The sequence below is a fragment of the Lutjanus erythropterus genome, chromosome 1 (genome assembly GCF_056507025.1).
Source record: "Lutjanus erythropterus isolate fLutEry1 chromosome 1, fLutEry1.hap2, whole genome shotgun sequence".
NCBI lineage: Eukaryota > Metazoa > Chordata > Actinopteri > Lutjaniformes > Lutjanidae > Lutjanus > Lutjanus erythropterus.
Window position 1 is genome coordinate 20,418,643 of NC_139317.1, and position 26,598 is coordinate 20,445,240.

General features: G+C 38.7%; 1 protein-coding gene across 10 annotated transcripts in view; it reads right to left on the reverse strand.

Moving 5' to 3' along the window:
- tjp1a (tight junction protein 1a) overlaps positions 1-26,598 on the reverse strand; it is a 128,276-nt gene that overhangs the window by 41,574 nt on the left and 60,104 nt on the right. The window contains exon 1 of one of the 10 annotated variants that reach the window (XM_084716308.1): positions 21,887-22,325. The exons of the other annotated variants lie outside the window; for them this stretch is intronic. Within the exon in view, the coding sequence (XP_084572434.1) occupies positions 21,887-21,910 (24 nt within the window). The 5' untranslated portion in view covers positions 21,911-22,325. Of the gene's footprint in view, positions 1-21,886; positions 22,326-26,598 lie in introns of those variants that run through there. 10 annotated transcript variants of the gene reach the window in all.

Below are 26,598 nucleotides of genomic sequence, written 5' to 3' on the forward strand. Positions count from 1 at the left end.
CCAATAGACAGTGTAGATAAAACTGCAGAGGATGACCTCTTAAATGACATGTTCCTTTGTATACTCTGCTCCCTGGTCTATTTCCATATCTCAAGCACAGAAATTAATGCTAACCACTGAACTAAATCACCACTCAAAAGCAAGTTAAGACAATGACCATGACTTTGTAACCTTCTGTATAAAACATCATTTGCTCCACCAAATCTAAACCCTCTAAAAACACTGTCCTACCCAACCACACCTTCACCCCCACACACTGACCATAAGTCCTGCAAGGAAGGGCTTACAGTATGTGAGAGCGTATGAGCCATAAGGGCGTGGACATGCTTGCACGAGTAAGAGGCTGGAGGTCATGTGTATGAGTCATGAGAGAGACAGGAGACTTACAGATTAATGGCCTGGCTTCAATTAAATTTCTGTTTAATGTTTGAGTGCTCATTCTGTTGCTTGATTTGATTTCAATAAATTAAATGGATTATAACACTATCACACAGTATTTTCAGTGGTGCAAACAAGTATGTGTATTTATGTCAACCATGTGAGCAGGATAACCCCTGCCTCTTACAGATATACATTACAACCCATGCTAAGGTTACAAACTTTGTGTATCTTCCTTATCCAACTGAACACATTAACAATAACTTAATCATGAATAGTTAATGAGCTACAAAACACACATAGGTTTAGTATAAGTTTAATTCAATTCTATCAGCACATCACCTATGAAACATTAATTCATGAGCCACAAACAATTTAATTAAACAGAATAATAAAACAGTAAGTCTCTTCCTCAGAACAGCAACTCTTATACACCCATCCTCTAGACTAACAAGGCAGACCAAACCAAACTGTGATAAAACCTGTGAGTTCCAGATAAAAAACACATTGCTGGTTAATGAATTTTGAATCAAAGAAATTTTAAATGGTGATTAATCAATTTATGATTAATCATTCACATGCCTAACCAAGACAATATAGAGCTGCAATGATTAGGCACTTAGTTGTCAACTACTAAATTAATCGCCAACTATTTTAATAACTGATTAATTGTTTTGAGTCATTTTCTAAACGTCCAAATTCTTTGATGTCAGCTTCTCAAATGTGAATATTTTCTGATTTCTTTAGTCCTCTATGACAGTAAATGGACTATCTTTGGATATCTGAGGACTTCTGAGTCACCTTGGGCTCTAGGAAATAATGCTAAACTTTTTTTAATCATTTCTGCCATTTTACTGACCAAATAGCTACTTAATTAATTGAGAAAATGATTGATAGATTGATCGATAATAAAAAATAATCAGTAGTTGCAACCCTGACAGAAAGATAGTTTGGTCAGGACTGAGGATGGATATCAGTTCCCTTAGGCTAATCTAAAAAGACAGGCTCTCTACTGATAAACAAATCTGGTACACTGGTGACAGCCAAGATGGTTAAAGAGAGACAACCTGTCTGTCTCTTAGGCTGCTTAGAATATTTATTCCGCTGGGACTATAGCGCTGACTCTCAGATGAGATTATTACAGTAATTAATCACTGCAATGTGAAGTGATGATTAACAGGCTGGCTGATTGACTGTGAGGAATAAGCAGAGTAGAAAGCAAACAGTAACAGAGCACAAGTCAGGTCAGAGTTAGCTTAGTTTTACTTTATGAGAAGAAAGTACACAATTTACTCTGACCCAGTAAATTTCAACAGCTAATTACAATGTGGTGTGGATGAGGGAGGCCTATGTGGTCTCATGTCTGAAAAAAAAAATCACAAAAATGTATTTTAAGGGTGGACAAGATCTTATTAGCTGTTAGCCTGGTGTCAAATTGTAATTTGGTTGTCTCGTGTATTTAATTACAGGAACATTTTAGTCATCACGCAGAAGCAAAGATCACACACACACACACAGATCACAGATCACAAGTGTGTCTCATTTTCTTGAGTAAAGAAATAATAAAAAATACTGACGGGAACAAAGGATGAGGTTTATCTCTGAAGTCACAGAGTTATGTGAAACAATGGTGTGCTTGATGTTGCACAAACTGACGGCAGCCTAGTGTATTTATACATCCATATTAGTCAGGCTTGAGCTCTGGCCAGCAAGGCCCTGGGCTGGGAAACAAAGAGCAGCCACCAATCACACACATGTGTACTAATACGCACAAACACACACACACAGAAGCCATGATCTAACACTACAGGGCCTCTTTGTTCAGGCTACAGCCAGCCTGGCTTGGCCCTGCCTGGCCCACCATGACACACAGCCCAGTACAGATGATAACAGCTCGCGGAGGCTCTTCAAAGGCAGAGACTAATCCAGATCTTTGGGGCATACTGATGAACTGACTGGAAAAATGAGTGAAGAAAAGTACAATAATAACCTGCTGCAGAAAGCTATGATAAATACGGTCAGGTCAAGCATGCAAGTCTTCAACGCATACTGCTCAGTCTCTATATTCATCAAACATGTTCACATTTACATAGGATTTGCACAATCAGAGTACACACTGCCAACATCTCAAGACTCTGTGCACTGTTAGCCCATACATTCTGCAACCAAATTTCAGCTGATGAGCATCACTGATGTTTTGGAAAATAGAGGCACTCAACCAGAAACAGCCAGAAACATGTGGACCAGGGTCTTATACTCAAGGTGGGGGCGCTGAGTACACATTAGGCATGCTGCAGTAGTGTGTGTTACCGGTGTAGCACATGGTGTTGGGGCATACTCAATTACATTACTCGCCTATGACGCCTGCTGTCATTTTGCTTTAAAAAAAAAAAAGAAAGAAAGAAAGGAAGAAAGAAAGAAAGAAAGAAAGAAAGAAAACATATTTTGCTTATTATCTAGTATCAGAAATATGAAATTAAAAAAATATGTTATTTGTAAACTTTATTTATTAACCAGTGGGAAAATTTCCCCACCAGGGAATCCCTTGTACACAATAATATAGAGCTGTAACTATTATTTTTACCATTGATTAATCTGTCAATCATTTTCTCGATTAATCGATTAGTTGTTTGCTAAATAAAAAATTGTCACAGCTCTACAATAATAATGAAGCACAGAGGCAAGTGCAGTCAAATACACCCCTACCTTCCTCTGTGTTTTCTAATCCAATAGAAATGACTTTACCAATTTATCAAGGAAAGTGACAAAGCAGCAGGTGACAATGAGGTCCTCTTCTGAGTAATGTCATGAGCTAAGAGGAGGTTTAAAAGAAGTACAATAAAAGCTTTATCGGTGCTTCCCGAGTGAAACTGTCGTGCACAAGACCGTTACTCACCTCCTCCCTTTACTAACTTCCGTTCATCTGAACCACAGGAATGCTTTATACAGTGGGCGTATCAAAAAGCTTAAGATGCAGTTTCGGACAAAAACACAGGATGAAAATACGGGAGAAGTAAAGAAGATGAAAAAATAAAAGAAGAGGACTGACATTTCTGCTGCTGAGACAGAACAATTCATTATTCACATCAGATTGTTCTGAGGTATAAAGACAAATACTAAGCAATGAGGCTAGCAGCTGTGAGTGTCTAGAGATGACGACAAGTGTGAGGTAAAATCCTGACAAAGCTTTAGGTCAGTGTGCCTGCTCTTCTCTGATAGCCTGAGGCAGGATGTAAGCAAGAGCAGCCACAGCACCCACAGGAAAACACTCCACTTCCTGTTTGCAGGAAATAGCTTCAGCTTTGAGAGAAATCGCTGTCCACACTATTGAAAATTCCTCCTAGTATAGCTCATCTTATCTTATGACCTGCAACCTAAAGAACGTCTTACTCCAGAGGGCAAGTGGTTGATTCATGCCATTGTGTTCTGATTCAAATACACCAAGGTCACCATGTTGTTCCTGGCTGGCCCTACCTGTGGCTTCCAGTTACGAAACACATCTGGGAGACCTCCAGTTTTAGGATATTATAATTGTCTTAAGCCTGACTCCTAGCAGCTAACTAGCAAGCTCTCTTTCACAACAAGCACCTCAAGATCTCCATCACTACACAGATTACCCAGAGTGCCACTTTCCTCAAGGAAAGGCTCAACCAGTAATACACAGGTGAAAGCACAAGAAGGATCAGGTCCTTACTTAAGCAAAGTATCTAGGCTAATACCAACCTCTCTACAATTTAAGGTTGTGCATTCTAAACTGTACTAAGATAAAAGTAGGTAAGAATTACACCAAAAGTTATTTTAAGTACTCATTGTACAGTAAAATGGTGCCCATCAGTGCTTTACTCTTTATGTTTTTAGATTAATATTAGAGCTGCCTTAATGTGTATGTTGCATTTTACTGTCGTAAATGTTTAAGCTAAGTTGATGCTAATTTTAACTATTTTATATACTGTTGGTCATCATATGTTTGTACTATTTGTGTGTGTATTTAATTTAGAGAATATGTATATATCAAGATTAGTGCTGCAACTAACAGTTATTTTCATTATCGATTAATCTGACAATTATTTTCTTGATTAACTGATTAGTTCTTTAGTCTATAAAATGTCAGAAAATGGTGAAAAATTTCATCACTGTTCCCAAAAGCCCAAGGTGACATCCTCTTGTTTTGTCCATAACCCAAAGACATTCAGTTTACTGTCATAGAGGCCTAAAGAAACAACAAAATATTCACATTTATGAAAGCTGACTGTAAGGATTTGGATTTTTTTTAAATAAAAGAAATGACTCAAAATGATTCATTGATTATTGAAATTATTGTTGATTAATAGTTGATCAATTGTAGCAGTTCTAATCAAGATACTTATCGGTACTACAGACTAGCTTAAAAATATCAAGATATCATTTATAAGCCATAATCACCAATCCCTACTATCAGCCACTACTGTAGACACACATGCACACCTCAACCACAAATACTTATCCATAAAAGGTAGAAATTCAGCCATTTGTCAAATAAATAAATACAGTTAACATGTCACTCTGGTGTTCTGCACAGAGCTCAAAACACTGAAACAAGACTTGAGTAGATGCATGTATGAGAGGAGAGGCGACAGAAGTTGACTAACATTTTAGGATCAATGTTGGGATGGGCATCAATGATGGAACAACCGTGCGCCAGCAGCTCTCCCCATCACTGGGGCAATTGTATCTATGGTAACTGTATCTCCCTCTTACTGAACCCAAAGGAAAGAGTGGGGCAGCAGCACACTCAAACAACACATAATTAGAGACACGCACATGCTCTTCTTTCTGGAGGGCAAGCACTCAACAGCAATCATGCAAATGCATCAAAGCCACTAATGTAAGCCTTTACATACTGTCTGTCAGATTATCATGTTGTACAACTGTACTGAAGTGAACATGAAACAACAAACCCAATCAAATATCTGTCATCATCTTCAGTATTAAACACATGAATTTAGCAGTAGCCATTTTTAGAGCAGGTTGTTGTGACTGTGATGGGAGGAGAGAGGGCTGCAAGTGTGTGCACACACATGGGTGTGCAGATGAGGGCAAGTAGCCAATAGGCAGATGACGATGATGATGATGCAGAGCCTCAGTCAGCAATGATGTGCTGTTGTGCTGACATGCTCAAATATGCTTGAGTTAATTAGTCTCAAACAGCAGCTCTACTCTGTCATACAGCTCCCTGAAAACCCCATCCATCAGAGCTCTCCTCAACATAACATACAGGATAAACACACACACCCACACACACCTCTGAATGAAAACTATCTGACACAGAGTCACTGCTAGAATAGTGAGGGTAGGAATAAAATACAAAACCTATAATCCAGGCTTTTGGATTAAAACGTTAATCTGAGCCATGCTTCCCACTGAAGTCTACTGCTGCTGTCTCATGAAAGCAGACAGAGTGCAATGGATAGAAGGATGGATGGATGGATGGATGGATGGATGGATGGATGGATGGATGGATAGATGGATGGATGGATGGATGGACAGACGGATGGCAGGATGCAGAACTGACAACACTGTCACGTCAGCGAGCATGGTTCTTACAGCACGGGACTTACAAATGCCTCTGTCTTACTGTGGTAGCTTTCTGCCAACTAGCTGATGATAAGACTTTACCGTCTCACCAGCGCATCTTGTTTAAAAATTAATAATTCCTCTTTGAAATGTTATGCCTGTACATTTTGAGGTTAAGAAGAAGCTCAATAAAATCAATCTGATTCTTTATCAGTGCTTCCCCAATGAAACTGTTGTCCTGAAGTCCATTACTCAGCTCCTCCCTTCATCTAACTCACCTTCAACTGAACCACAGGATTGATTCTTACAGAGAACATGTGAAAAATTAAGTCTGAAATGCAATTTTTAACAAAAATAAACACAAATACACCACAGAGGATGAAATGAGGGAGAAGCAGAGAAAGTCAAAGTCAGTTATCTCTGAGGTATATAACGGCGAGATTCTTGACAAGACCAGCCGATAGCTTTGGATGAGATTAATACAGATACAATTAAGACTTTATAAGGACATTAACGCCTACGCATAAAACTGGTGCCAATCAATTAATCCACAGAAAGCCTCCTTTGATGAATTACTGATCCAAATCAGTTTCACACAGTGAGATAAACAGATTTTAATTTAAGAATAAAAATGAGCACTGGTTGTGGTTCGGTACTCACTCACTCAGCACCCCGTGTGGAGGGATTAAAATCCAAATTGGCAAAGAAAAAGAATAAATCTATCCCTAACTCTTGGTAGTTGTTCATCAGGAGATTAATTAGCTAAAACTACTTCATGTATTATGCTTAATGTTCATTAAACTCAGTGTAAAATGACAAATCCCTTTCTTCCTCAGACATGGAGGGTATTATTCTCACTATTTATTAACAAAGTGCAGCTCCAGAGAGCCGATGTGCAGCGGACTGTTCACTGGTATCCACTGACCCAGACACACAGCTAGGCTAGGCTAGGATCTCAGTGCAGCTTATCCAGCAGCAAAGTCATCCAAGCTCAACCACACAAATTGTTTTCTGCCTAGAGAGACAGCCAGTGTTGAGGTCACAGAGGAGAGTGGTAACTTCTGGTGGGATTCTGACTTTCCACTTTTCCACAATCTCTTCCGTTGATTCAGTTCAAGCTGTGGGTTTCTCACAACCTTCAAAGTTTCAAATAACCTCTTGGACTGTGGTTCACACTCTGAGGATTGAAGGGCCAACTTTCACAAGATTAATATGTGTATTTAAAGGCTGGATGTTTGCTAAGGAACAGTTTTCTTTCTTTTTTTCATTTAGGGGTATACAGGTGGAGTTGGTGTTAGTAAAGGTCTAAGGCTGGAACTGACACCTAATAACATATCCAATGCATGAATATGTCTCTACTTATTGTGATCTGTCATCTTATGATCTGATTTTTTTTTTCTCCATCCAAATGTAATTAAATGAAATTCAACAACAGGAGTCCCTTTGGTTGAGGCCTCTTGTGCAGAGGTCAGAAACGTATGGCTGTGGAAATAATGATTATTTTATTTAAGTTCATTTTTATTTATGTGATTCTTAAGAGAAAGTTAACCCCAAAATTAAAAATACATATTTACCCCTGGGCTGAAGTGCTATTTATCTTTATTTATTTTTTTTTATCCTTTCTTTTTTTGATTAAGAGTTGCAGAGTTTTGGAGATATCTGTCATAGAGATGTCTGCCTTCTCTTAAATAAAATGGAACTAAATGACACTAGGCTTGTGGTGCTTAAAGCATAAAAAAATACATTTGTAAAATTCAAAATCAGTGTCTCATTCCAAAAATCATGACCCGATTACACAAGATAAGTCAGACCTTGTTGTTCTTTCTATCAGAAAAAAATAGTTCCTGTAGATTCTACTGGAGAAAGAAAGCAGTTCCTAGATGCAAATTCTCACAACAAGGTAGGAAGATAATTTTGAGCAACCAGGTCATGATTTCTGAAAAAGATAAATTGCTGCTGAGTTTTTCAAACATATTTTTTGGTGCTTTGAGCACCACAAGCCAAATGCCATTTAGTGCCTTTATATTCAAGAGAAAGCAGACATCTCTACAGCCGATATCTCCAACTGTCCCTTTAAATTTTCCAACTGCAAAAAAGCGTAGCCCATATACTGAATTAACACTGTCTTTTCCTCTAATTTTTTCTGGTGGCTAGTTTTGAGACTTCCTAAGCTATCTGTGAATGCCAAATCCAAATCCTCAAAAAATCAAAGTCTTTGAGAAAAAAGGAGAATTTAATAGCTGGAGATTTTGATAGTACAGATTGCTGACCCCTGCTCTTTGTTGATTACAAAGCTGTGGGAGGAAACTGCTTCATGAGTAGAGCCTGACCAATATATCTAACATTCTCTGTTATCAGCAATTCACACTTGCTTATCTAATGGTATCAGTACTTACTTGGGCTGATATAAAGGGGTGCAAATGAGGGGGGGGGGGGATTCTTAAAAGCTATGAAGACACAGGTGATTCACTTTTGGTTTTCATTGTTGTTTTTGGAGGACTGTATTACATGTGCATATAAAACATACAAGATAGACAGACAGACACACACACAGACACACACACACGCATGCACACACACACACACACACACGTTTGTGTTTTGTTTTTTGTGTCTGTGGAAACAGACTGTTTGCAAGGGCACTAAGAATGATAACGAGATCCAGCACTGAAACCTTTGGATTCAACCAATCACCGCACACACAACTATCAGTATTCCCACCCTACCCCTCCCATCAAACACACACACACTCTACAAGAATGTGCAGATAAGGAGACAAGGCCCAACTCTCGCCTGTTTCTCATTCCAAACGGTTTCCCTCACCTTTTCCTTGCCTCACTCTCTGGATCCTTCTGCCTCAATCTCCCTCTGCTTCATTTTGTTTACTTTACCCTTCTTCTGTCTCATTGACAATGAGCACAAAATAAAAGCAAGGCCAGAGACCAACACAACAGCAATAACAGGAAAACATAAAGTGACTGAGACTGGGCCAATTTAATATCAGAGAACCAAAATACACAAGTATCAGTGACGAGTATCAATGACCGTGAAGGCGAGGTAAAAAGATTAATGGTCTGGCAATGTAATTACAATGATTACTGCCATGTGGTTTATAAAGTTTCAGCTCAGTCACTGCAGTGTGAATGACTGCCTACGATTAATGGAAGCCATGTGTTGCCTTATGTTGTGATGCATTTTGTCGCAAGAGATGAATTTTATTAAGTAGCTGAGAGGGTGTAGTCCAAGCTGGACTAAAAAAAAAAAAAAAAAAAAAATCAAACTAACAACTCTATGAATCGCTTGCTGACCTAAATTTACTCTTAATCAAATCCTGTATAATTCTTCTGATTCACTAAAACAACGCTTGACATATCAGTAAGTTTAACCAAGCAAATAACCCAAAGTCTTGTACAGAAGCCCAAAAACTATGTTAATTAAACTACACAGAGCTGCATCAATTAATCAAATAATCAATTAGCAGTAATAATTGATTAGCTGTTACCTATTGCATTAATCGCCAACTATTTTGATAATCGAATAGAAAAAAAGGCTAAATTCTCTGATTTCAGCCTCTTAGATGTGATTATTTTCTGGTTTCTTTAATCCTATAAGACAGTAAACTGAATATCTTTATATATTTGGATTGTGAACAAAACATTTAAAGACCTCATCTTGGACTTTGGGAAATACTGATCAACATTTTTTTTTTTACCACTTTCTGATATTCCATAGGTCAAAAAACTAATTAATTAATCAAGAAAATAATTGATAGATTAATCAACAATGAAAATCATCATTAATTGCAGCCCTAAAACTACATGTTAGAAGTGAGGCAACACAACAAAGAAAATAAAAGGAACTGTTGTGTTTTTAAATCATATTTAGGTCACAGCAAAAACACAGGCCTCAGTTACATTTTACCATAAAAAAAGCTAAAAAAGTAAGGATGGTAATGGGAATCCAAACTTTTTATTGCAACATACTTCACCAAGTAGCATAAAGGTTATTAAAGGACAGAAGACACGCAGGACAGGGTTCAAAGGGTTAGAGGAGTGTCCGTGTTGTGTTGTCAATGTTAACGCACAATGTTACACAATACACATACATACACACACACACACACACACACACTAGACAAAGGGGTGATTCAGCAAGGGGTCTTTCAGTCTGCTCATGTTTGCCTGCCTCCAGTACACACAGGATGACTAAAATTAGCTACTACCAGCAAGGACAAATGTAGTGAGTCTGCTCTACCACAATGTATCAGCAAACACTATACATGATAATGATGATAAGAGCAGCAGCACTTGAATGCTCAAACATAAACTTAGAGGCACACAGTTGGAATATGTGACACAGAAGTAAAAACATTAATGCCTTTCAAATTTCAAGTTGCACAACATGTCTAAAACTACGCAACTCTGAACCACAACTCATGGTCTGCAGAGTCACATGGTGCCATAAAACAAGAGGCCAAGCCCACTCAATGGCATTCCCGAGCCTTCTGAGGACTTGGCTACAATAGGCATGTTGTGGGGCAGAATCTATAGTGAATTAATGAGTTACTGTTGGAGCGTCCATTTTCCCAGCACTTAACTGGCAACATAATTACCATTCCCCCAAGAGATGAGAGATGGAGGGGGTGCAGCATGCATTCTTTAACGACGTGCACAAGCACAGAAAGATAATACATAAATGACTTCTAATGACATCTACAGAAGAACTCCTTAGCACCCCTAAAAGAGAGGAAGCTTACACTCGCTGATGCACCTAATGAACTAATTTACAATGTGCAAAAAATGAATGTTGCAAATCTGTAATGAAGCCTTATCATCTTGCTATTCAGTAGTGTACATACAGTATGAGAGTGAACATCAATATGCTGGTTTCAGAGGACTGGCAACTGTAAGCTAGATGAATGAAGGAAATACATTCATAATGTCTTACTTTTGAGTGTCTACAGATAGTAAGTCAGTTCTGTTTACAGCTACATGGTGCATATATCAGGCCAACGTAAAGCAATTGAAATACAACTGACAGGTGACTAGATCTGTACTATGAAAATACAACCTGCATCAAAGCTTTCTTTTGATTGTTTTTTATAGTATTTGTTTAGTCTCTTACTATTGTTGATATCTGTAAAAAGAAAGGCATTTAGAACCACAACAGCAACACCTCAGAGGTGTGAAGCATCTGCTAGATGGCACAGAATAGATGCAAAACAATGTGGCTCTCCTTACATCACTCAGTAGCCCTCACAGTGAAACTGCTAGCTGCTCTTTATTTTGTTTTTACTTCCTTAATCCCTACTTCAGACAGGAGAAAAGAATTTAAAGGAGTGATGGTGTATATCGTTATCAGTGTAGTTTCAGTGACAAAACCACTCATGTCTGATACTCTATGCCAGTGGACCGCAAACTTTTTTAGACCACAGTACCCCCTAAAAGCAACTGTTTTGTCATGGCATCCTGTTCGACCGAACCCACAATATAACATGTATACGAGTAAACAGATGTGCTTATTGGTTTTAATTTAATTTCATACTTTTATTTAAGATTAAAAACCCTGCAGGTCTGACTCCACTGACTGTATCTTGTTTTGTTTTCATTTATACCAGAGTTAAGAGAGCCAGAACACACATGCACAATTTTGGGAATGTGTAATATAGTGCATCCAGACAGTGAAGATTTTATTCTTCTACATGCAACCAAAACAACTGTCCACTGAACTGAGATGTGTCAGTATTTCTTTGAGCTCTGTTTACTGTGTCAGATCTTTTCATCTGTCATTATCTGTCTGACCTCTGAGTTCCTGAAAGGTCCAGATCCAACAGTTTTTAATACAGTGGTTTTGATATTTATTGCTTTTTCTTCTTTTCTGACATATTTGAAAACATGAGATAAAACGTAATTAATGTGTTTTTTAAATGTGGTGAAACATTATTAAAAACCCACAATAAATGACCAATGATACAATAAATCTTGCAACAACCTCGGCCCATCCTCAAAACTCCCCAGTTACTCTATGCTAACCACATTTACTGACAAACTCTTGACAGACTCCAAGACTGAAAAACAGCAACAGAATGAAAAAAGCCTTTTTCGATTTGGGAACACTACTACCCGGTAATAAAATACAAAAAAATGATACTGTAACTGTGTATAATACTCTGTCGTGTCTGTTATGTAGTGTCCTATCCTTGTTTCATGATACAGAAGAGTAGCTGAGCACACATCCAATCCTATATTTAGACAAGGTGCAGTATAGCAGATTTATAAAAAGAAACAAGCAGAATATCTGCACACTGGATTATAGTTCTTGAACTCTATGAGACTGCAGGAGTTGTTTCAACTCAACGGGCTTAGGCAAACGAATGCGCAAAGCAGAAAACAGCAGGTTTAAGATCTGTCAAGATGACAGTTCTTGGCATGCTGTAAAAAAAACAAAACACAAAGCAGGTTGATGTAATGAGTTACTATTTTTTTTACAGTGTTATATTTTTCACTAAACAACAGAAACAGGTAAAAATGAAAAAGAAAGGTATATATATGCTGTTATATCAAAGGTGTGTATGTGGGGGGGTCTATTAGGTTTAGCTGGCAAAACATTTCTACAACCAACCAGATGATAGTGTATGAATTACAGGCAGACAGACTGAGTTGCAAAAAGGTCTCTGAGAAAAGCAAATTCCCTTGTCAGGAGTCTGAGATATTTACACACATATACTAGCAGTGATGATGATAATGCCTTATATCATCTGAGGCAGCAGACAGTGTCTCCCACAGGCTGCTGATGACTCTGTTTCCCAGACAGAAAAGACAGTTCTACACTCAAACACTGTCAAAGATAAGCAAACGAATACACAGCAGTGTGTGTATGTGTGTGTAAAGGCATGTAGGGCAACAAGCCTTGGGATGAATCTGTTCCAGCCTCTTTCTCTCTTCCCTAACCAGCTGAGCCACGGCTGCCACATGCTCTCTCTCCTTGCCTCCCCTCTCACTCTCTCACCGTCTCTCTCTGTCTCACACACACAAAACACCCTGTGTCAAATCCCCTGTGCCTGCAGTGGGAATGATAAATCCCTGCAGAGACCTGCCCTGCCGTGCCAGAAAGGATGCAGGGCTGGCTTGGAGTGTCCTAGCTCTGCTGGTCTGGCTGTTTGATAATGACCTCTCCATCCATCTCAATCAAGAACATCAGTAAGTGAATCAAAATTTGCATTTTGATCCAAAATACCCAGAACTTTTATTCCAGGAACTACTTTTCAAGGAACTAAAATGCTCCATCAAGCCACTATTGTGTTTCCACTGTGTTCTTAAAACCTGTGAAGTTAAGGCAAATTTGTCCGCTGATGTATGAAATGTGACAGCTATTTTACACATCATTTTTGTCTAAGACTATACCAGAGGTCAGCAACATGCAGCTCCAGAACCACATGCAGCTCTTTTGCCCCTCTTCAGTGGCTCCCTATGGCTTTGGGGAAAAAAAGTGCCAGAATAACCATTTTCTTTTTTTGCATTTTAATTTTCACTTGTCATTGTTGTTGGCCTAAAGTGATTCTTACATTCACCAGTTATAAAAATGTATATCATATACACCAGATTAAAAAAAAATCTTTTAGTATTTTGTCACCTAAAATGTGTGACATAACTTGCATCTACAGCTCAGTGCATTATCTTTTAAATTCTGTAGTCTTTGTAGCCTCCCTAGGCTAGCTATGGATGCCAACGTCTCCATAAAAAATAGGAAAATAGACCATTTAATGGTTGAGGCTCCAGACAGATTTTTTTTTCTTTTTTGGCTAAAAATGTCTCTTTTGATAGTAAAGATTGCTGACCCCTGAACTATAAAATAACAAGACCTGGCCTCCATTGTTGGTCCATGTGTTGTATGCTTTCTTCCCTAACTCCATGTCTATGAGTCAAAGCACAGAAAACAACTTGATGAATCACAAAGCCCTGCAAAGCCTCACCTTCAAAGTTGCTGTACTTTTGAAAAGTACTCTTCTGCAAGCAGGGACTTTTTGGGGGTGGGGAGTGGGTATCACAGTGGATCATTTTATTCCAGCAGTCCACATGTGTTCTGCAAACAAAAAATGTTATGAATCCCAGTCTGATCTTTGTGAGGGAGCTCCATGATATAATATTGAGACTCTTGTTGGGTCACTATCAGAGCTCAACCCCTCATACAACAGAAAGTTATAGACTTCTTGTGCAGACCAGTGCTCAGTTCTTTCTCATGTGTTTTTGGTTCCGCCTGCAACACCCTGCTGGCCTAGCTTTACACACCCACACTATATCTGGCAAAGCTCAGTTTTCACTGATAGATTTAGGTCAAGATACATCCAGGTAATTTGGCCCAATGAGATTCAAATATGACCAACAAAAACACATTTAGATGAAAGAATGAATTTCTTCTTCACCAACTTTCCAAACTTTGCTGATGACTACTACGATAAGGCATTTAAGAGTTAAACTGAAGCATGACTAGTGAGGAAAACAGGACTGTGTGGCTCACTTCTCGTAAGTTTTGGTTAAAAAGTTGAGAAATTTCACAACAATCAAGGACCACACCCATGCTATTCCAGAAATTCACAACTTGAAACCAATAAGAGTCAACCACTGGTATGCTCAACCAATAAAGTATAAGAAGTATTCATGTTGATGTTTCAGTGAAACAAATAATTTTATTATTACTATTTAGACTACTTGAAATAACATCCCTCTTAAGATATGCATGGCAGATCACCATGAGCAAAATCAGATTTGTAGATTTTTTGCAAGGCTTCTACTAGTCTTGTCCACAAAAGTCTTTGACCCACACGAGGCAAGGAAATTTACTCCACTCTATTTTGCTGTTGTAATAGAAACAGACATTAATATGCTTTATAACATGGAAAAGCCCAAGAGCCATAATGCCGTGATTATACGAGAGTGAGGCAGTCTTTTTAAGATCTGCCATGTGACTCAGATTATAGCCGGTGCATCTCTCCCTCCCACTCCTTCCTTTCTCCATTTCACCCCACCAATAGCCCCTCCTCACATCACCTCTTCCCTCAGAAGGCATTTTCTGTTTTCCTTCGTTTTCTCTCTCTGCTATCCACCTGCCTCCTGCTGTGTGTATCTGCCATGGATTTCCCTCCAGGGATGAAAGGATAAGCAGGTCAGATGTCCTTGATAACTGCCGCACTCCAGAGTCCCCTGGCACTGAAACAATACAAACAGCTGCTTTCTCTCAATGTTTTTATCTAGACTCTGACAGGAGGTGATACTTGTAAAAAAGAGCTCATTCTGATCATAGTTCACTGTCTTCTCTTTTTTTTAACTGGTGGACAATGAAAATTTGACTTCAAGAGTCAAATATATCAAATTTGGACATAATTATTTTTAAATTAAGCTCACTTGGCATGTGTTATTTCTTTAATGTTCCATGGACCTATGCCTAAGACATTTGTCTTTGACTACATGAATTACATGAACACACAGTTGTGTTCAGATCCAGATAGGTCACAGCCGTGGACAAACTAGCCAAAAAAATGAATCCCAGCTGAACCAACAGGCCCCCGGCTGCTGTCTTCAATATGGGCAGCCCTCTCATCTTATACGCAAAGTCAGCCTACACCTGCTCTCCTTAAGGGTTGGGAGGACTGTGAATCAAGGGCCTACAATCAAAGCCTTGCCTGTTTGGGTGAGCAGGAGTAACTGACACAGTTTGTGTGCTGCACGTAGCATAGATGTGTCTCATTTTATTTTTACACTGAGGCTGCAACTGGACACTGTTAGTGTACTTCATGGTTCTTGACTCATCCCTCTTCATGATGTTGGGCGTTAGCTGCTGTCTACAGTGACTGCCCCAAACTGCCGTTTGCCATGTGCTCTTCTCAAAACTGACCTTGATTGCACCAAAGAGACATGATCGACCCCAGCTTTTATATTCTTTAGTCCTGCTTTTTCCTTTTAAAGGTGCAGCAAGCGATTCTAGAAAAAGACAGCTGATTGTTGAATCTCATTCCCAAGTCTTGAAATACTTACATTTAGGGAAGGAAACTCAACAACCAACTATCTTCAACCTGTGATTGGCCAAAGTCACCCTTCACAGGCTAGATTTTTCTAAAGATCAAAACAGAGCCAAGAGGAGGAGCAAAAGTCTAGTGTTCTCTCAGACCACTTGCATTACATTATGTTTAAAGGTTACTATGGAACTTTGGCCCAATGACACAAAAATAATCTGCCTACCCCAGCTTTAATACCAATAACCCTCCTTATACTGCCCATTGCATAACTGACATCTTGTAGTATTGTCAAAAAAATATTGATTTATCAATAAATATTAATTCAGAACTCATTTTTCACAGCATTAGTACAACAGTACCAGCTGTGCTTGGTCCCTCTCTTCTCTCCAACAGAGAGCTGACCCTATTAACTTTTTTATTTTTACTTTACTTTTTCTAGATTAATTCATTACATAATTTAGGTATTTAGGCCCACCAACTAACACTACCATGTCATGTGAGGGTCCGTGCTGACCATCAATGTGAGGCCCATATGAATGCACGAACTGTATACACTGACAAATATGTGAATACATCCATGCATGCAGATACCCAATGTAGTATAAAAAGAAATATGTTCATGTCAGCTGTCCACATCACTTTTGTATTATGCGGTCCATTTTTCTTTCTTCACACTGATGAACTGAAATTGAGTTAGTTGTTGTTGGCTGATTTATCAATTACATTTAGTATGTTTAAAATGGAGGCATGTGGCGCCCTTTGGGAAATATATCAACAGATGATTGGATCAATGCTGATGACTGATGGTGCAACTCCTTGTCATAAACAACAGACATTAGCTGTTCCATACTCTGTTTATCAATTGCCACATTAGCCCTGATTCTCCAAAAAGGATGGGGTGGATACAGAACACAAACACGAACATGAACACGAACATGAACACACACACACACACACACACAGAACAAAAACACCACCAGGACTCTTTTCCTCTCCCTTGCACTTGGTCCTCTAATTACATTTCCCTCCTTCACTGATGTAAATGGAGATGTGTAATCATCAAAGCAAAATAGAGGCTGTTCTTGGCCTGCTGCGCAACTCTAATTAATACAACCTCCTCCATCCAAATGCGTTTTCCACTTATTTCAGTCAGTCTTCACAAAACACAAGTCTAAAGGCTGGAGGGACTGCTGATGCTCTAAATGTTTCTTCTCCTTGTGTTGAAAACACAAAAGTAAGCAGGACTGGCCAAGAGCCAAACTCAAAGAATGAGGCCAGCTCTTCATGGATTAATGCTCGTTTTTCAATAGTATGATATCAATTGAATGATTGATTCCTTAAAAAAAACAGTGTATAAAGTGATTAATTAAATTCATATTAAATGACAGTAAAAATCATGGTAGAAATGGTAGAAATATACTGATCATTACCATTCCAGATTTAGTATTCTGTCTCTAAATATCTATCATTAAATATTATCCAAACAGAACAGCATAGTCATACTGTCTTATCAGGAGTCCCGAGCTGTCTGACTCTGACAACAGTCTCTGACTTGCCTTGTTTTTCTCTTCAACAGAAGAAAAAGCCATTTATTAGAATAATAAAAGTATTGGTTACAATACACATGTCTGAAACCAGGCTAGGTTACATCCAGCTTGGAAGAAAAATGGTCTTTTTTTCTCTGCTTGTTGCCAGAACAGGAACTTTGGCACCAAACATAAAGATATTTCCCTTTCCGTCTTCACAGAAACACATCCTCCTCTAAACAGCAATTAACATAAACTGCTATTCTGCAGTGTAGTTCTGTCATGACAAACTAAAAAGGCAGCTCAAACTTCATTCAGATTAGGTTAGACAAAGTGCTTCATTTTTCTTCACCCTGATTGTTCTTGGCAAAATTGTCAGAAATGAGTGAATGCTAAATACCCACTTAAGCATTATACTAACTTACTGACACACTTTAAGTACACACTGTTATGGAATATTAGCATGATTGACACATCAAGCCAACACAACCACAGATGTATTCCTGAAAGACAGCACACAGCAACATTTTATTACTGTTTATCATTAACTGTAGGTTTATGTGGTGTGTGACTAATACTGGTGTGATGGCAGTTTATCATCAGGTGGGAGTTAATTCTTGGATACTGAGCAATGGACCGCAGAGAAAGCACAGTGGAAGCCAAGTCATACTTGTTTCACCGATTATGTCTGACAAAGCATTATGAAATGTATTTACCACAAATTGTAGTTAGGGCAAGTCTGTCTCACTAGAAGCAGCTTTGGATGCTTAATGTGTCTACTGTCTTGGCACTGTTAACTAATCAGTGCAGTGACCCCTGAATAGAAGTCACTAGGTCTCATGTTTTAAAGGAGCCACAGCTCTACTAGGCTTTTAGAGTTGGGCAAAATGGAAAAAATATTATAAAGACCTAGAGGCAATTGTTTTAATATTGAAATATTTCTGGATATTTGTGTAAGAAGAAAACCTTAGGGGTACTGCAGTTCTTGAATGCTAACAAAAATAATCTATATTGAAACTCACATTGATAACAGAATGAAAGTTTATCATTACATCAGCTGGCACATTATAACACTGAAATTCAGTGTTGCCAGGTCCGCGGTTCCTGTGGAATTGAGCTACTTTTGATTTGTTGCCGCAGGTTGAATTTTTCAGCAACTGGGTGGTTAGACCTATTTTGCATACAAATTACATTAACAATATCTAGAAATAACATTACACATTGCAAATTAAATCCTACAAAGTCCACAGGGACTCCAGATCAACATGTATACACACAGACATGTCACAAGGGACATGTCACATGCATGCCCACATGTATACACAAAGACTTGCATATGCTTTCCGCTCAATGGCACTTTTCATTGGCTTTTGGGCTGGTCTTGGCCTGGCTGCCACACCTGGCAACCTTGCAGTTAATTATTGCTCAGCCATAACAGTAAAAAGTTAGCTAATATGAATACAAATCCTTGCGTCATGCATCATGTTTCCTATCACAGAAATTGATGCAAGAAGCCCCCTATGGAAATATACATTCAATGAAATAGGCTAGTAGAATATAAATTTGCTTTGAACAAGGACAGGACTTCTGTTTTCTGCCTTCAAAACAAAAACTTGCATGTAAGAAGAGTTGGTTTTAAGTGACATACAGCCTTTCTATCAGCAGAAAACACCAGCAACTGTATATGAAAGATAAATTCCAGGGATTAAAGTAAAAAAAAACATTGTTTGCTCCAAAAGTTGTCTAGGAGGAAATTTGAATTAAGTAGCATATATATTTAAAACTGCTCTATGCCTGAAAACAGACATGGTGTCTGAGAACTTGAAATTCATCGCCTGAACAATAGGATTAAAACTTCAGAATTTAGTGTTCCCCCAACATAAAATTAGCAAGCATGATCACAAACAAGCTGCCACTATTACCCATCAAGGGCAGCCATAATTCATATGGATGCAAATGTGTATGGGTAGTTAAAGCAAGTATGTCTCTGGTCTTATTCTGAAGCAACAACAAGAAATATAGTTTTTATTACTAAGGATCAGGACCATGCTAACTCATTGCTTGACAATCCTGACATTGTTCAGAACTTTTTGATGGCCTAATTCAGGCTCTGATCATCATTTCTTACATGACTGCAGAGCATTACTGAGAACTGTGGTGCCTCAAGGAAATACATTCCCAACAATGTCATTCAGTTCTTGCAGTTTCACATTTAATTTAGAACAACAATGTTCCAAGGTCCTACCTGTTGTAATTAAACACTTCAGCTCAGGTTTCTAAGTCGATAGAGAGTAATACAAAATTGAAGAGGAATCGCTGGAATTGCTCATAAGCACACAAAAGACTTTTGGCTCAATTCCAAGTATACTACTGTAGTAAGCCTTATGTCAAGGTGTGACTGTGACCAAGGCCAGCATAACGTCACCTGCTGACAAAACGGAGCTGGTTTCGTCTGACTGGATCAACCAACCAAACCTGAATATCACCACCGCTAGACAAACACAGCACATTCCTCACTTGTCAAACTGTAAAAAAATAAATCCCCTCAAAGAGAAAGACGACTGAATAAACTGTCTGAAAATATTTAGGTCTAATATGAGGACTGACCCACTTAAATTCTATTTACCAAAACGCTTTTAAGACACTTCAATCACATGGTACACGTGTGTAAATGCAAAGGCATAATATTGATAAATTCCTACAGTACATGCATAAAATTGCTCTGCTTCAACGCCTGACTTGACCTAGTTTTCAACAAAGTCTGAAGGAATGCTTCATTCATTGATAACTTATGATCTAAAATATATTAAGGCCTATATCAAACTAGAAAATATGTAAGGCTTGAAAGATATTCATCCAGCTGCTTTTTACTGATGAATGGACACCACTTCTACACAGCTGGAGAAATGCTGCAGGTGAAAACAACATATATAAAGCTACTAGTTCTCTGAAATGGGCTTAAGGGACCTAAACTGGGAGTTGACATGAACATGAAAGGGTGCCAAAAATGGTTAATAGTTTAATTTTGTGCTATTTCAATTACTTAAAGAACCAGGGTGTAGGTTTTATAGCATCTAGATTTAGTAGTAGAATGTAACCATAAGAAAACCTACAGTGGCTATGGAATTCCCTCAAAACATGAAAGGCAGAATCTAGAGTCAGTTTCCTTTGTCTCTTCTGGGTTACTGTAGAAATATGGTGATAAAACATGGTGGCCTCAGTGGAAGAGGACTCGACCCACTCATTCTAAGGTGATACAAACACAATGATTCTTATTTTCACCACACTAATGAAAACAGGGCTGCAACTAACACTTATTTTCATTTCCTGTCTAACATTAACTTGATTAATTGATTAGGTTAGTTGTTTGGGGCAAAAAATATCCAAAAATGGATGAAAAAAAAAAAAAAAAGAAAGAAAGAAAGAAAGAAAGTCGATCACTGTTTCCAAAAGCCAGATGAGATGTCCTAAAATGTCTGATTTTGTCAACAACTCAAATATATTCACTTTACTGTTTTAGAGGGCTAAAGTAACCTGAAAATATTCACACTTCTGTTACTGAAATCAGATAGTTTGGGCATTTTTTTTCTTAAAACATGACTCAAAATGAGCAGTGGATTATACAAATAGTTGGCAATTCATTTAATGACAATCAATAATTACTTGACTAAACACTGTACCTTTAAATGAAAACATACTTATGAATATTATATTCCATTTCTGCTATATTCAGCCAATTAACCCCATAAACTGTACACACTGGACCTTTAAAGTCATTAGAATATGACTGCTTATAAAGATCACACTTTGAGTAACAGGTGGCTTTTTTCCCTCATCATTATCATCTTCAAAAAACACAACCTACAACAAAGCAAAAAATTTTATCAAAATAAACTTGATAAAATGCAGACTGTGGTCTACTAAGTTACATTACGGGAAGTAAAAATGTGATTCCTGTGCCTCAGAGGCTCAGTTAGTTTTTGGATCTGTGAGGACTTCCTGCCACTGCTTTAATAAACTATTAAGACTGGGACTCTAGATATCAACAGGTAGCTGAGCTGAAACCTACTATGAACACAGCTGGGGGAGTTATCAGTGACAGCTTATCAGTAACAGCCAGTATAAGTGAGGTTATTTTGAATCTAGCACAGTAGAAACAGCATGGCTGGCTGTGGGTTGTGTCACTAGGTGTAGATTTCAGAATAACTCCTGAGCAAAACAAACATTCACTCACACACAACACCACCATTAGACATACTACACTACTACTACCAATACTCTACAAAGTTATACAGCTACAGTACAATTACTCACCTATTTTAGCCGATGTTAGCTTCCAGTTTATCATTCACAATTCATTAGCCAACGGGTGAACAAAACACTTCACACTTCAATTTTATCCGAGCCAGGTACCAACCTTATTTGAAGCTTTGGAGGACATTTTCCACTCCTATTCCGTTTCGAAAGTGGCAGGTTAAAAAATATAGATGTCTTTATTTTGATAATCACTTGGGTGAGTGCGCTATTTCCCTTCCAGTTGAATTTTTCGCCCAGCTGCCGCCACGCCGGGCTACGTTGTTATTTTATTTTATCCAGGACGACGGGAAACATGTCACGAAAAGGCGTGTGGAAAGTCCAAAGTTCATTATCTTATCTCCGTTGCCTCAAACGCTAACGTTAGTCCAGTTAGGTATCGAGTCATGGAAGAAACTCGAGTTGAAAAAAAGACAAGTAAGACCACCTTGCCTTAACGTTTCGTCGCTAACCGCTGGATGAAAAGTTGGGAAGAGTAGGCATCACTCGGACGGTGTACTGCAATGGCAGGCGGAGTAAACCTCTCCCTCCCTGCTCTCGGCTCTGTGAGCAACGGCCGTGTCGTCTCTGTGCGGAGCGGACCATTCCAAGCTGGGAGGGGTGCCAGACTCTGAAAAAATGGGGGCATTGTCTATGTACCCCGGAACGTGTCTCCTGATAACGATTATGTACTGCGCTATATGCCACTATACATCATTAATTCATCATTCATGTTGTTTAATTTATTATTGTATAAATTTTTACCGCGGGTAAAAAAGTGCCCACCCTTGTTATCCCGTGGAATAAACAGTCCGGGATACAATAAGGAGAAGCGACGCCGCTGTCCCTGCTGATGCTGAATGCTCACTTTCACTGTGTGATGATGGTGAATGTTGTGTTGTGTATGTTACACAAGAACTACTACAGCCTTTAAAATTCCTAGTCAAGGGGCAGACCAAAGCATATATTCTGCTCATAAAAAAGATAATGATATAAAACAGGCTTCTTGAAGCCTGCACTCACAACAAAACAGCAGAATATGTGAGCTGAATATTTAAAAAGTTACTCTCACATGACTGTGGTCTTCAAACTGGGTTCTGGGGACCAACAGGGGTCTTTGATTGTTAGATTAGATTCTTAGATTGTTTCAGTGTGACCTGCCGAGCTTTGGGAATGGCACTGGGCTTCTAGTGCTCAAAGCACCAAAATAGTACAATTAAAAAATTAAACACCAGACTCTCTTTCCAGAAATCACCACCCAGTTACTCAAGATTATCCGCAAACCTTATTGTGAGCAGTGCCATGTAGGAAATAAAATCTACCAGAAGTACTTCCTTTCTGCAGTAGAATCTTCTTGAACTACTTTCCTTTGACTAGAAATGTAGTATGTAGGAACTACTCTCTTTCTATTAGATAGAAAATAGTTCCAGGAGATACTACTGGTAGTGCCTTGAGCACCACAAGTGCCATCTACTTCTGTTATATTTAAGAGACATCTCTACAGTCACTAAAACTCGTAAATAATCTTGGTGGATAAAAAGAAATACAGAGGAAAATATATATATTTTGGATTTTGAGGTGAACTGTCCCTTTAAGAATAATGTAATTCAAGAGTTCTTGACTAGTCTTCTGCTCATCATCTTGGCTCTGTTATCGGGCTTTAGAAAATCTATCCTGGCCAATTACAGGTCAGTAAAATGTTTAATTGTTGAGTCTCATTACCCAAATGTCAGTATTCCATGACCTGAAATCAGACTCAACAATCTACAATATTTCTACAGAATCTGTTACTGTACCTTTAAGACAAATTCCTCTCAAACTGGAGGTCCCTGATCTAATGAGCATCTATCGGGGGATCCTTGACATGAAAAGGTTAGGGAACCCCTGCCATAGGAAACTGTTTCCCTTCTCGCCATTTGGGGTGCATCTGAGAGATTACAAAATGAGTCCATAAACTAAAGACAGAGTCCTGATTTTAAGACTTTTCTCAACAGAGACGAATTGGCAGTGGTTGCGGTTGATAAGTCACCTCACAGGAAACCACAAAAGCCATTCAGTTCAGTTCCTATGACTTCCTAAACCAGACCCCACCCACAGGATGCAACAACCTCAGCATGTATTGTTTCAAAATTTACTTCTGTTTCAAGCAAACAATATATGTAATATTAAAGTTGGCCACAAGGAGAGACATGATGAAGCATTATGAAAGTTTTCAGTGTCCAGTACATGACACAGTGAGCATATGAGCACAGAGATACACCGTATCTTTTCACCCTGTCTTTTCCAAACAAACTTCCCTCAATCTTCTCTCCTCTAATGATTACTTCCTCTGTGTGTAGACAGGAGGAGGGCTTGGCAGCGGGGTAGGTGGTCTAAGGGGTTAATTCCCACCAGACATAATCCTACAAGGCTAAAATACCGCCAGTCAGGACTGGAGTAGCAGACATGTCTTGAGGGCTGCAAGCAAAGGATGACCTCCAGAAAGGCCAGGTCACACCGAGAAGAGGATCAAGACAGATGGACAACACTAAAACCTGCAGTCATACTTCAGCCAGGAAAGACATACTCATTTCTAAAGTATGTCTGACTGGGACATACAGGTTTCGCCACAAGGGTTGCATGGGAAAAATGCACATACAAGACAGACACAACAACATTAAACATGCCTCAAGGGTGATACATACTAGTATTGATGCAAGACGCTCGCTCCTTCTGAAGCTTCTCAAACGCCTGTCGGGATCGATCAGTGCGGACAGCAGGATGTTTAACATGATCACTCAGGTGTCAGCTAACAAAAAAACCAATAAAAATAACCAATCTTGAGGAAAAAAAGCTAAAAAATACTGCTAATCTGCTTTAAAACTGACAATAAATTGAAACCTTTCCTCTGATGCTTGCCTCTCACTCTCATCGACACCTGTGATGGTACCTCAGATGTTCTGACGGAGAAGAGCAAGACATTAGTGACACTCCAGTGTGATCAAAGCTATCTTTGTCCTCTACGCTTGCATCCCTGCTTCCATCTCTCTCTCTCCTACATACGCACACAAGCACAGAGACACAGCTCTTGTGGGAAACGGGCAGCTTCAAAGCTCAGGTGTGCTCATGGAAGAGCAGGCACATGGAAAACAAAGGCGAACATGCAGGCCCACATTTGGTTGGAGCGCATCACAGGGTTCACTCACCCCGGCTTCTCCTGCAGCGAAAAGGCTAATGTAGAGTGAAACAACATAATGTGCACATCCTGAAAATGTAAAGTTGACTGCCGATGTGCATGGAGGCGTTCACGTAAGCAAACACACAATTACATGATGATGAATAAAGAAGAATGTGAGGCTTGATGTGAACCATTTGTTTTGCACTGGTGAAAGTTCTTAAGCAGATGTTGTTTCCCTGTTTTCATCTGTCTCGAGTTAGGTGTCTGTGAGAGGCTGTGTGATCCCTCCTGTGCCCTGTTGACTCAGGGCTGCCCTCCAGGTTCAGCAAAGGCTCTTTGTTTCTACTTCCTAATAAAAACCTTCTGGAGACATGGACCAACTGTAGTTCTCGATTAGTCATTGACACATTATTGGAAACAAGGTAAACTGCATTGAGAGGCCAGTTATCTGGAGGTATTAGTATGAAAACATTACAAACAATGATTTGTGTAGATTTTTCTTAAGTCAAATACATAGTTTAAATGGTACAGCTTGTAAAAAATAGATGGCAAATCTACTGTATAGTTGGGGAAAAAAATCCAGATCCAAAAATACTGAAATAGTTGTCCACAATAAAAGAGTAAATACTCATTTTCAGCTGCAAATTAATACAAATTTGGTGCACTCATGAGTTTTTGTAGCAGCAGAGCAGAGTTTATTAAGGGAGAGTTTACTGACTCAAAATAAACTAAACTACAGTGTCCATGTTCACGGTGATGAAGAAACATGTCTTTGGACAGCAAGCTACACCAGACTTTGGCTAGTCAAACAATACTTGTTATTATGATGAATTCATTGTTGGTCATTTCGTGTGATTTGTTGACAATAAGAACATTATAGAATATCTCCAGTCTTATACTTAAAATCTAATATTCACTAGGATTTTGTTTGTTGAGAATCTTTCACTTACAGAACATTAATCTGCTCAGTAAAAGCCAAAAAGGGAAAGGATTGTGGTTTAACCCACTAATGATCAGTATACTAATGTCACATCTCTGCTTAAGAGGCCAACTGTTTGTGACCAGATTAGTATCATATGACAGGATTAGCAGGCATCTCTTAAATTCACCCCCCCACCTTCCAGGTCAATATTGTTTAGGCTTTTGTGTGGACTTAGATAGTCAAGGCAAATCTGGTTTCGGGATTTTAAGAAACATGGTCTTTACATGTGATAAGCCCCTGGCATGGTTAAAGCTTCAAGGTTAGATTTATTCTTCCATAAAATCCAGGAAATATTAGTTCTATACCATAACATAAAAGCATAGATTAAAGACAAAAGTACATTAGTAAATATTACACAATTAATATTAAAAAGAGCAAGGGGGGAAAAAATCCAACAATACCATACCACAAACAATTTTAACCTACATCTTACCTTCCCCATATCAGTTTAAATATCAGCTATAAAAACTCACTTCCTGACTGCTGCTTTTCATCAGAAAGGGTTTTCACAAGACACACAGGGCCAACAGGGTGGAGACTAGTGTACACATTTATCCTTATAATAATAACTCAGGTCTCCATCCTCTCAGAGAGCCTCTAAACCTGATCTCCCACCTAACCTGTTAACTGTTTCTAGTCATGCAATCCTTCTCGTCCATAATCAGGGACAGCACAGGCCATTCATCAACACCCTCCA